The sequence below is a fragment of the Mauremys reevesii genome, linkage group 21 (genome assembly GCF_016161935.1).
Source record: "Mauremys reevesii isolate NIE-2019 linkage group 21, ASM1616193v1, whole genome shotgun sequence".
In the NCBI taxonomy this organism is placed as follows: domain Eukaryota; kingdom Metazoa; phylum Chordata; order Testudines; family Geoemydidae; genus Mauremys; species Mauremys reevesii.
Genome location: NC_052643.1, coordinates 16,039,283 through 16,051,423, shown reverse-complemented (window position 1 = coordinate 16,051,423; position 12,141 = coordinate 16,039,283). Strand labels below are relative to the sequence as shown.

Sequence of the window (12,141 nt, the reverse complement as noted above, 5' to 3'; positions counted from 1 at the left end):
TATATAACTAAACTAAACTACACCTCTACCCCAATAAAACGCTGTCCTCGGGAGCCAAAAAATCTTACCACGTTATAGGTGAAACTGGTTATATCGAACTTGCTTTGATCTGCCAGAGCGCTGCTTTACTGCGTTATATCCGAATTCGTGTTATATCAGGTCATGTTATATTGGGGTAGAGGTGTATTATTGTATGTAAAGTAAATAAGGTTTAAAATGTTTAAGAAGCTTCATTTAAAATTAAATTAAAATTCAGAGCCGCCCGGTCTGGTGGTGAGGACCCAGGCAGTGTGAGTGCCACTGAAAATCAGCTCGCGTGCCGCCTTTGGCACACATGCCATAGGTTACCTACCCCTGATCTATTCAGTGGGATGCTTTCCATGTACCTGAAATTAACCTCCTCTCTGTATCCTTAGAAATCATCCCTGCCTAGGATCAAAATCATACTTGTCAAGAGCAAACATTTAGCCTTTGGAATGTACCAGATTGCACAAAGAAGCAAATTGTTAAAAAAAAAAATCCCAGGAGCGTAAAACCCCCTTACAAGGTCTTTGCTTCCCCCTCAGTTATACCAGCAGAACACTGTCCTGTTCTATTAATATAGACAGTGAGCAGATCCTCAGCTGCCGTAGATTGGCATAGCTGCACTGAAATCTAGGAGCTCTGCCAGTTTACACCAGCTGTGAATCTGGCTCAACATATCTGTCAGGAACAAGGTTCCATCAAAGTCCGTCTCAGCATCAATTTACCCAATATTGCTGCCTCCCTCCTCGGTAATAGAGTAAACCCGTTTTAGGCTTCCCAGTCCCTCCCTCTCCTCCGTGCAACCCCTGGTACTGAGGGAGTTATGTGCCATGTGCTATACAAATTATACCAAAAGATAGCCCTTGCCCCAAAAAGCTCTACATGACAAGCAGGACATGACAGGAGGACAGAATCGACTAATAGGGTAGGAGGATGAGGTCACAGAACTCACAGGACTGAATACAAAAGCAGAAGTCAGAGCTCATCAATTGCTAGAAGATCCTCAAAATTTCTTCACAGTCCAAAGTCATGCTGAGTCTGTCAGGCCCTTTCCATCAGTCTCTTCCACTCCTCCCCCATAATTCCTATGCTGCCTCCTTAAGCTGATGTTCTACTGAAATCAGGTATGTCTGGTAATACAAGAGGTACATTCCTATGGTATATACATGTCCCTCATACATTTGGCAGTAATCAACTTATTAAAGTAGGTCAACATAAATTGAACAACATAAATGCTCAGCCCTCTGCAGTAGCTGGAAAGGCTAAGGATGAACAATTCTTTTGCTTGTGGCTTTAAATTGTCCAAAGTGTGATATACCCTGGAGGCAGCTGTTTACAGCTGTGTTGTCAAGTGGGACTAAGGTTGGGAGGGTAATCAAGAGAGTGAGGAAGGTTTCAGGTGGCTCATTTCTTCTAGCTCATTTCATAACAAAGAGGCTTTTGTATTGCAAGGGGAAGAAGCTGGGTGACTGTCTGACTTTATAAATATGCCTTAAATGTTTTGTTTGCAGAGGTATTATAGCTGGGTTGGTCACAGGATATGAGAGAGACAAGGTGGGGGAGGTCATATCTTTTATTGGACCAACTTCTGTTGGTGAAAGAAACCAGCTTTCAAGCTACACAGAGCTTAGACCTGAAAAAGAGCTCTATGTAGCTCAAAACCTTGTCTCTTTCACCAACAGAAGTCCAATAAAAGAGATTACTTCACCCACCTTGTCTCTCTTGGTTAGTGTAAGGAGAAAAGGGTGAAACTGCACGAATGTGCTCACATGGCCGTTGAAAGGGAAAACACAAAGTTCCTTGTGCTACCAGTGTTCTCACAAGCCCTGGTGTGTGTTATGGTGTGAATGGCAGTGACAAATTATTCCAGAATAATATGCTGTGAATGGCAGTGACAGAGGTTATTCCAGAATAATATGCAGACGAGGAGTATAAATGTCTCTAAAAATGACTTGGAGGGAATTTAATGCTTGTGAAAAGTGCTGGATGCTGATGTGTTCTGTTTAATCACAGAACAAATAGTGATAGGACAAGATTCCTTCACGCTACACACCACGCTCTTCTCCCAAAGCAATCACCTTACTGGGCAAGAGAGGAGTCCAATGTCTGGGTCCTATTCAGTTCCTGGCTTCTCCGCTGAGGCTTTCAGAGTAGCAGCCGTGTTAGTCTGCATCCGCAAAAAGAACAGGAGCACTTGTGGCACCTTGGAGACTAACAAATTTGAGCATAAGCTTTCGTGATCAGTCATCAATGTAGCGCAAGTAGAGTAGGAGTGTTAGGAAGCGTTGTTCTAAGTCAGCCATAAAAATATTGGCATACTGTGGGGCCATGCGGGTACCCATAGCAGTGCCGCTGATTTGAAGGTGCACATTTCCCCACCCTACAGTTCCTCACATCTCCTTGTCAATTGCTGGAAATGGGCCATTTTCATTACCATTACAAACAGTTCTTTTTCTCTCCTGTTGATAATAGCTCACCTTAACTGATCACTCTCCTTATAGTGTGTATGGTAACACCCATTGTTTCATGTTCTCTCTGTGTATATATATATATTCCTACTGTATTTTCCACTACATGCATCCGATGAAGTGGGCTGTAGCCCACGAAAGCTTATGCTCAAATAAATTTGTTAGTCTCTAAGGTGCCACAAGTACTCCTGTTCTTTCTGCTGAGGCTGGCAGTGTGATGAGAACAATGGGAAATGGACTGAGATTCACAAAACGTATCGGCACACTGACCAGCTATCGGATGGTAGACAGAAATCTTCTCCATTACACTGACTAATGCTAAAGCATTTCTCTTCCAGGGGGATAATGTATCACTGTGAAAGATTAGCAGCAAACAACAAGAAGATGTATGACGCTAAACACAATTCAGTGAATCTCAGCAAAGCCATGAAGCTATTACAAGGATGAATTTACTGAAAGGATGTATCCCCCTCTCTATACTTTCAGCAGGTTCAGGGTATACTGTAGCTGGACATTTAGTAAAGTTCTCTGTTTCTGTGTCTCTGGCATCCCAAGTTGTATACCCCAGTGGGTCACAAGTGGAAGGGGCATGAAGCAAGGAGGAAATTCTCCATTGCTTGGCATTTTTAAATTACCACTGGATGTCTTTAGGAAAGACAACCACAGATGCCTGGGTTGGATGTAGGAATTGCTGGGTGACAGTCTCTGGTCTGTGCTATGCATGTAGGAGGTCAGCCTGGATGATTAGAATAGTCCCCTCTGACTTTTTTTATGGGTCAGCTTCTCATTAACAATCTGGCCTTTTTAAGCCACTCAGGTGGCACAAAGGGGCCAGCATCTGGCCATAAACAACATGTGGAAAGTTCTCCTTGTAGAGGGGAAAGTGTCTCTGGAAAAATTGGTGGACTGGTTACTTTGCCAGCCACTCCCATGCCTCCTGGCTTAGGCAGCATGTTACAGGATGGAGGAGGTGCGCCAGGGGCAAGCGCGTGGTGCAGTATAGTATAGTGTAGCAGAGCTCTGCCAGTGCTCCACTGGTGTAAGAGTAGCGTAAAAGCTGCTCTAACTTATGCCAGAACCAGGCTGACACAGAATCAGAGTTTCATAATGGACACAGAGCTCAGACACTGTGGAAAACTGAGCCCTATTAATCTCAGAAAACATGCCATACAGACCAGAGTCCGGTACCAGTGTAGATATGGAGTAACTCCACTGACTTAAACAGAGTTAATATGACATAATTTAGATCAGACTCAGGCCCCACATCTCTTTTATTTATAGGTCCCGTGCATGTACTGATTCATGATGGGCATGAATTGACAAGAGACCATGGAATACAACCCCTTCATGAAGCACATTCCAAGGTGCTGGGCAGAGAAAACCCCCACAATCCAGCTGAAATGAACATGTGAACTAGAAATAACACAGAGGAGGGAACTAAATTTTCAAACTAGCAGACTGAAGATCACTAGTACAAATATCACAGCAAATCCTGAAGTCCTTGGTTACACAGCTGAATTACTTTACTCCTGTAAGTAAGCCCATTACTGACATTAATGTTTGCAGGATCAGGCCTTACTCATTTTTTCTTGTTCATCATTGGGCAACACTCACTGTATACTGGAAAGTATAAGGCTGAGGGTACTGATCCAAAGCCTGTTTGAAGTCACTGGGAAAGTTTCCCCGGATTTCCAGTGGGCTTCAGATAAGGCCCTAGATGTGTCTGTGAGTTAGAATAGCACCTGCAGTCTCACCAGCTACAGTTGATTGAAAATACATAATGCTGTTTAAGAACCTGGAAGGGCTGTATGATGGGTCCAGTGGCTGGTGCAAGGGCGTGGGAGCCAGGACTCCTGGTTTCTAACCCTGGCTTCATCACTGAGTTGCTGTGTGACCTTAAGCAAGTTGTTTTATCTTTCTGTACCCCAGGTATCCCATCTCTAAGGAAAAAAAACGGATAATGATCTAAGGGCTTGTCTATACATGAAAGTTGTTCTGCATTAAGGCAGGGTGTGAATTCAAAGTGGAGTAGCTATGCCAGGGGTCAGCAACCTTTCAGAAGTGGTGTGCTGAGTCTGCATCTATTCACTCTAATTTAAGGTTTTGTGTGCCAGTCATACATCTGAATGTTTTTAGAAGGTCTCTTTCTATAAGTCTATAATATATAACTAAACTGTTGTTGTATGTAAAGTAAATAAGGTTTTTAAAATGTTTAAGAAGCTTCATTTAAAATTAAATTAAAATGCAGAGCCCCCCCGGACCAGTGGCCAGGACCCAGGCAGTGTGAGTGCCACTGAAAATCAGCTCATGTACTGCCTTCGGCACGCGTGCCATAGGTTGCCTACCCCTGAGCTATGCCTTGACTTTTATAAAGCACATTGCTATTTGTGGATGGCAATTGGTATAATACATGCTAATTATTGTTAGGGTGACCAGATAGCAAGTGTGAAAAATCAGGACAGGGGTAAGGGGTGTAGGCACCTATATAAGAAAAAGCCCTGAATATCAGGACTGTCCCTATAGAATCAGGACATCTGGTCACCCTAATTATTGCTATGATTATCATCCAACATCTGGCAAGCATGGGGTTAAAAGCCCATCCCCAGCATAAGAGCTGTAGCAGGTGTTGGCCCTCTTTGCTGATGAATGGTCACATGGCTGGGTTCAGCTAAAACTGCTAGCCTCACAGGGCAGAGCCCACGGGTCTCTGGGAAGATCTAAACAATTGCTAGTGTACTAGGAACTGCCTGAACTATTAAACTCTTCCAGTAGTTGGATGTGGGGTGGAATTGTTTTCCCACTGCAAAGGACAATACTAAGGTGCATCTACCAATAAGAGTGTAAACCACAGAAGTTTGACTGTTTTTATAACCACTAGGACACCTGATTGTGAAATGTATATTCTGAGCTAAAATAAGACCCTGATGCTGTAGTCTCTTACATGTGAGTGGATCCCCCACCTCCATGATGACCCTGTGGAAATCAGTGGGGCTCTGCACACATGTTGTGTTAGGGGAGAGAGGAGGAGTGCCAGGGGCAGGAGCATGGTGGAGCTGAGCTCTGGTAATTCTTCATTCCTCTCTAGAACTACCTTGGCTCTGGACTTCGTAGGATTGAGGCTCAAATATTTTTCTTATCTGGCATGTGCACTGTGGGGTTTCACTTTTGCCATTGGCTGGTCATAGCTACTAGATTTAGTTCCCAGTCCTGAAAAGATTTCATTGGGTTCTACCTGGATGGTTCCTTCTGTAAGATCAGGCCTTTATTTATTGCAGGGTCGTGTGGGGCTGTAGCATTGACTCTGATGGGATATAATTTGCTTTCATTTATTTATTTTTAGAAAAAACAATGATGCATTTCTTTATTGGGGAAAGAAAATGCACATGAACGATGACTTGCGCTTTCTCAGGAGGGTGATGTCGCTTGTGCAAACAGGTAAGTGGCGGCGTTGAGGGGGGAAACCCTGGTCAGTTAACTCCAGCACTTGTTCTGGAATTCTATGTGCACTTCCCTGTTGTTTTTCCTCTTTTAACTATTTATTAAATCTATGCACTGAGCATCGTTCAGTAACGAACTGGGGCCAGTTCCAAGACTAGGGTGTATGGTATTTGTGCAGTTTTCATGTGCCCATCTCTTGTGTGCATGAAAGGCATTTTGCATAGCTGTCTAATGTTCGTTAGGGTCATTTGAAAAACCCTTTTGTCTTGTTTCCCTTCAGTCATCAATCATCCTCTCCCCTCTACTTCCAACATGTAGCAGAGGGGCACACCAGGAATGAAAATAGAATGGGCGGGACCAAGAAAAACATTTGCTTTAGAGAAATGCGTCACTTACATTCACAAGACAAAAGGAATTTGCATGGAGCCAGGGTGAAAAGCTGGGCTTGTCAATAACATACTATTGATTGCTTCTCTGAGCAGTTACAGATGTCTGAGAGATGGTGTCACTTAAACAGTAAAGCAGTGGCATTGTGGCTTAGGGGGGGATGTAGAAGGTAGCAAAATGAGGGTGTGATGGAAAATAACTAACAATAAAATTCCTATCTGCTTGGGATCCCCCAAACCTGTTCTGCTACTTAAGATTCTTGACATTGTGCCTAATCCTCAACATGCCATTTCAAAAGGTAAACCTTGAAACAGGCCAAGCAAAGCAGCTCTTTCATCTCTGAAGTGTTCGCTGCCAGGCAAATTTGACTCCCTTAGCTGCTGTGTTGCTAGCGTTCCCATGCTATTGAGATCTTCTCAGATGGAAGCATTGAAAAGATAGAAGGTACAGATACACCAGTGCAAGTCAGGAGTAATTCCACTGTATGAATGGATTTGCACCAGTGTAAAACAGCTGCAAAATGAGAATTAAGCCAAATCGCTTTTTGGAGGGGACTGAATCGGTGGGTCTGATTCTCCATTACCCTGCCCTTTGTTCGCTTACGTACAGCAGTGCAAAATGGTACCATTCTGATGTAGTAGTGGTATACACCTACTGTGCACTGGTATAAATCTCTATATAAGGTGCGGGTCAATAGAAAATCAAGCCATGGAACTTCCCAGTTCCACTAAATGGTGGTTTCTCAGGCAACTTTTAGACTAACCCTAAAAATGTGTATTTACAAAAAGTACAGCAGGAGGATTCATTGTTTGCTTCTCGTAGGTGTTCTGTAGTTCCTCTATAAACAAAGCCTGTTATCTGACTAATTTTGCCCTGCAATAGAAGTGGGAAATTGGATGAGATTATTAAAGCCAGTTTCATGCTCCAGAGTGCTGAGATGTTGGTTGGTTGACCTTTGAACCGTTGCTGTTTAGGATGAATGCAAAGCCTATTATTTATTATTAACCCTTTTATTGCACTAGGGCTAGCGTCCATCCAGGACAGGGCTTCATAGTGCCAGGCACTGTGCAAACATATTTGTTACAGTCTAGCAAATGGTCCTTAAAACTTACAGTCCATACACAACATTATTCGTTTATATTACCATAGCATGTAGGATCCCTAAACATGGATCAGGACCCCATTGTGCTAGGTGCTGTACAAACACAGAAGAAAAAGACAGTCCCCATCCCAGAGAGTTTACAATTGAAGTATAAGCCAACAGATGGATACCTGCGAGGAAACAACGAGACAGTATTGATCAGCATGATAGGCAGCTCTCCAAGCATACCAGCAGCCTAATCATTGCTAAGTTTTTATAGGCATCACGGGAAAGGAGAGTTTTAAGAAGGAGGATGAGTTAGCTTTGCAGAATGTACTTGACAGCGCTTTAGCATGATCACTGATAATGAAAACACTGCCGCCTTTACTCATTTAAAAAAATACTGATAGTGTGCTGTATACTTATGACGTGGTTTTTGGCCACTGGATGTACTTTTGCTTTGTGGCTAAGAAGAAGGAGATCAGTATACCCGTGATAAGTCTGTAACCTCCTCCACCCAACCAGCTGATTTTTGTTCTTAATTTTCATGCATAAACCCCACTTCATTATAACTAGTCCCAATAGGCAGAGTGCTGAGGTGACTGATGCAGTGTTTGAGAGAGCGAAGATGGTGGCTGACCTCTGGTTTTGTATCTTAGAACATCCGTGTCCTGTTGCTTAATTACGGTATTGCTCTCTGTGTGGTAGATAGAATTTTTTACATGTAAAAAATTCTTTCTTCTGTTGGAGATGAGGGGGGAGTTTGGCATGGGATTCACCCATCCTTTCCCCATGACCAAGGCCCCGCTTTGCTGGTGACTTTCTTTCAAGACGTGCAGGATGGGATTCCCTTAAAAGCCCTTCCATGTGGTTCCTATGACTTCAAGGGCCGAGAGTCAGATTTTTTTTTTCCAAAGGTGCTAAGCACCTAAAACTTAATTTGAGCTGTAGATGCTCAGCACTTTTGAAAATCAAGCCAGTTTACCCACAACTGTGGGGCTGCACCTAAACCCCAGACTCAAACATCCCCTGACCTTTGGGGAAGCTTGAACTTGGTCCAGAACTCTATGCCATTGGCCTATCTCCACTTTTACTTGTTTTCATTTAATTTTTCCTTCCTTCAGGTTCCCCAATCACCCATTGCCTCTGCACACTAGCATTGCAGGCTGCATGTGATTGCTGCTTAGAAGCACTGTCTTAAAATAATCCTTTTGACAACCCCTAATTACTTCCAAGAAAAATTGCATCCAAAATGCACCCGCTGTCTCTCTCCAAGTTTAAATTGATGCTCTGAGCTATCCCTTCAACTCCTGCCAGTGATTGGTGCATGGGTCATTGCACAAAAACAGAACTGCTGTTATCCTGGGACACACTTGAAGCACTTTCCTTTACACTTAACAATGTTGAAAGGGATTGTTTAAAGTGAGTGAATTTAAACTGTATCCAGCCAACTGGACAAGCATATGACAAAATTCTAATAAATAAAAGTTTACTGATGTGTGCAGTATAATTTATTTTCCACAGTTCAGCCACTTCTTGTGATGATTTTTTTAGTCATCTTATAGCCTTAACTATTCAGCTTATCATTCATTCTGAGTCTATAATAAACCTCCTATAATGGCTGTGTGTGGCAGTGGTCCAGATCCGCCCCCAGTGTAAATTGACACTAGCGCCATTGACTTTGTGTGAGCTATGACAACTCAAACAAGTTGAGGGTTTGGTCCAATATGTTTATTATCTGCAGATAAGTGGCCATTGTTGTGGATCTGTGGTTCAGTTCTTAATGGCACTTCATTGTGGCTACCTAATATCGAGAATAGACTTTTTTTTTCCCGCCCCCAGAATGGCTAAGCAGAGCCTGGATGTTTCAGAGGATTGGTAATAGGTTAAAAACTTCTGCTGTATGTATCACTATCTTGAATCCAGTGATGGTCAGATGTGTTTGTTAGAGAATCAAAGCAATACTGTACGTAGTCCTTGGCCCTACAGTTCACAAGCCACTCATGACTGGGTAGTGGGAATAGAACAGCCAAGATAACTTGGCTAATAGTATAGTTGGTGTGAGTTGTGTTGTGCAGCCCATAGCTGTAGAGGCTGGGATTGAAGCTGCAGGTGCACTGGAACTGCAAAGCCAGTGCATCTCCTTATTGTAGAATATCTGTGCAGCCCTTGAGTGAGGGCATGGCCTAGGAAGGGTGGAGGTATGGCAAAAGCATTCTGCCCTTTAGTTGTACTAGGATTCTGGATGGTTCCATAGGGTTGTCATAACAACATAGCTTAGAGACCCCTGGGGCTGCTCTAGCTTATGCTGGGAAATTCCCTGGTAGCTGGCTGGCTTCCAGAATCTGGTGTTAGCAGGAAAAAGGCTGGTCCTGGATGGCCCAGTGGTTAGGACACTAGTTTCGGACTTGAGAGACCTAGGTTCAAGTCCCTGCTCTTCCACGGACTTCCTGTGTGATCTTGGGTCAGCTACTTAGAACTCTCTGCCTCAGTTCCCCATCTGAAAATTGGAATTAAAGAGCATTTCCCTACCTCTAAGGAGTGTTGTGAGGATAGATCCATTGAAGATTGTGAGGCAATGGGGACCATGTGAGTACGATAGAAGAATGTGGGAAAGGTGATGCCACACATCCTCAACTGCTGAGCTCAGAATGTGGCCCTTAATGGGTAGAGAAATAATGGTGTGAGCACAGGGATCTGGGATCTCCTGGGTGTGAGGCTGCCCCTCTGCATAACCTATATAAGTGCTAAGCAGTAGTAACACACTACAGGGTTTGTTCTGGGTCTTGCATACATATTGGAGTTGGTGACATGCAGTCAATGTGGAGTGTTCCTAGCTCATCAATCCCATGCACTATATACCACGGGTGGGATTTCTAAAGGAGCCTAAGGGCTTGTGTAAATGGAGAATTTGCACAGCGCATGCTGGTGTGTAGATTGAAAGCCCTCCCCATGCACTAACTGGCCAGGTGGACCCTGCTATCACACTACAGGTTCTGAGCAGCAGAAGATCAAAGTGCACTACAGAACTCCTAGTGCACACTAGCAGGGTCCACAGGGCCAGCTGGTGCATGGCAGGCTGGTGCGCGGTAGATTTCCATTCCAGAATGCTGTGAACTCTCCATATGGACAAGTCCTAAATCATTTAGGATTTTCAATGGGAAAATCCTCCTGAGTCACAAGTGCTTATGACCTTTACAGTATGAACCTTTCCCACTCTACAGTAACAAGCTAGACTGCATGTACAATGTGAGAATGGGGAAAACATCAGCTGCAAAGTTTCATATTTACAAAATCTGGAAACCCCCAGAAAGTGCCTGCATCACTGCATTTTGGTTATTTATTTTAAACATGCTTGTTCTAGTTTCTGGCTTGTTTGGCTACACCTCATTAATACTGTTTTCTCTCTGTGACTCTTTCTGTAAGTCATTAAACTTTGACTAGTTAGCATAGGGCAAAGTCTTGCAACTTGACTTGTGATCTGGTGTTCAGTTTGGTATTAATTCTTTAGCAGAATCTACCAATGTATCATTCAGTACAGAAGCTAGGTGATGCTTGCACTTTCTTACACCTTAGCAACAAACTCCCATTCAAGGTCTTACATATCATTAATTGAAGTTATTTACTGGAAGTCAGAATATCATAACCTTTCATGTAGCCACTGTGACTACTGGTGACCAAAATGGTTGTATCTTGATAGCCCCTTTGGAACATATAGTAGCCCAAATGAATCAGGGAGAGCAGTATCTTGTCACGTTGTACTCTTCTTGAACCAGCATTGGCAGTTTTGTAGACTTTTCTCATTATAAATTTCTATAGCCAAATAGCTGCTTAATAATTTGCATTGCTGTATAGATCCTTATATGTGAGGATCTTGAAGTGTTTTCCAAACACTAAGTCTCACAATACCCCAGGTAGGTAGGTATTTTCCATGTGTTACAGATGGGGGAAGAGAGGTAAGAGAGGGTGAAGTAATTTACCCAAGGTCACATTGCAAGCCAATGGTAGAGCCAGAAATAGAAACCAGAGGTCTGTCACCCTACCCCATCCTAACCTCTGGCCTTGGACTGGGTTTCCCCACTGTAATAATTAAGAGTTTCTGATTTTCTGCTCCCCCCCATCCCAAACTTTCTCTCAAACTGTGTATTCCAGGAATAGTAATGGTACGAATGTTCTGAAAGCTCTTTTCATAACAGGTGACTGGCAGGAGGGGACTTATCATAAGTTACATAGGCATGTGTCCAATGAAGGTGCCAAATATACCTTAAAAAATTTTGCTCTCCCCAGCTCATTACATATTGGGCTGTCTGCTACCAATGAGTTTGATCTAAGGGGTCTCCATACTCACGGCAGGTCATCACAACAAATAAGGCAGCAATCTGGCACTACAGTTCCCTTCTCCTGAACTAAGAATGTAAATCTTCAGTACTCATCATCTCTTGTGAAGCTCAGCTCACCAGTCAGAGTGGGTGAAGGTCAAGCGGAAACTTGGTACCTTCTATTTTCCTCTGTGAAGAGAGGCCACGTCAGATTTTTATTCTTTTGATGTCAAACTGTCTCGGACTGCAAATATTTCTATGTACATGTATTTTTTTTTTATAAACCCAACTGGGAAATCAAGTTTGTGACATCTAGATGGGTTAAAATTACAGCGACATTAAAGTGCTTGCCCTTTAAATGAATAGATTTAATCTTTCTCATACCCAAAGAACAAGGAGCTATCCAATGACATTTCCTCTTATC

At 43.1% G+C, this 12,141-nt stretch overlaps 1 protein-coding gene across 4 annotated transcripts in view; it reads left to right on the top strand.

Moving 5' to 3' along the window:
• Positions 1 to 12,141, top strand: part of CALML6 (calmodulin like 6) — a 235,833-nt gene that overhangs the window by 208,958 nt on the left and 14,734 nt on the right. Inside the window, exons 12-13 of one of the 4 annotated variants that reach the window (XM_039509212.1) lie at positions 5,833 to 5,927; positions 8,523 to 8,651. In XM_039509212.1, coding sequence (XP_039365146.1) covers positions 5,833 to 5,879 — 47 coding nt within the window. In that variant the 3' untranslated portion in view covers positions 5,880 to 5,927; positions 8,523 to 8,651. Of the gene's footprint in view, positions 1 to 2,830; positions 3,747 to 3,773; positions 4,024 to 5,832; positions 5,928 to 8,522; positions 8,652 to 12,141 lie in introns of those variants that run through there. The other 3 variants (XM_039509211.1, XM_039509194.1, XM_039509213.1) reach the window with 3 other exon arrangements.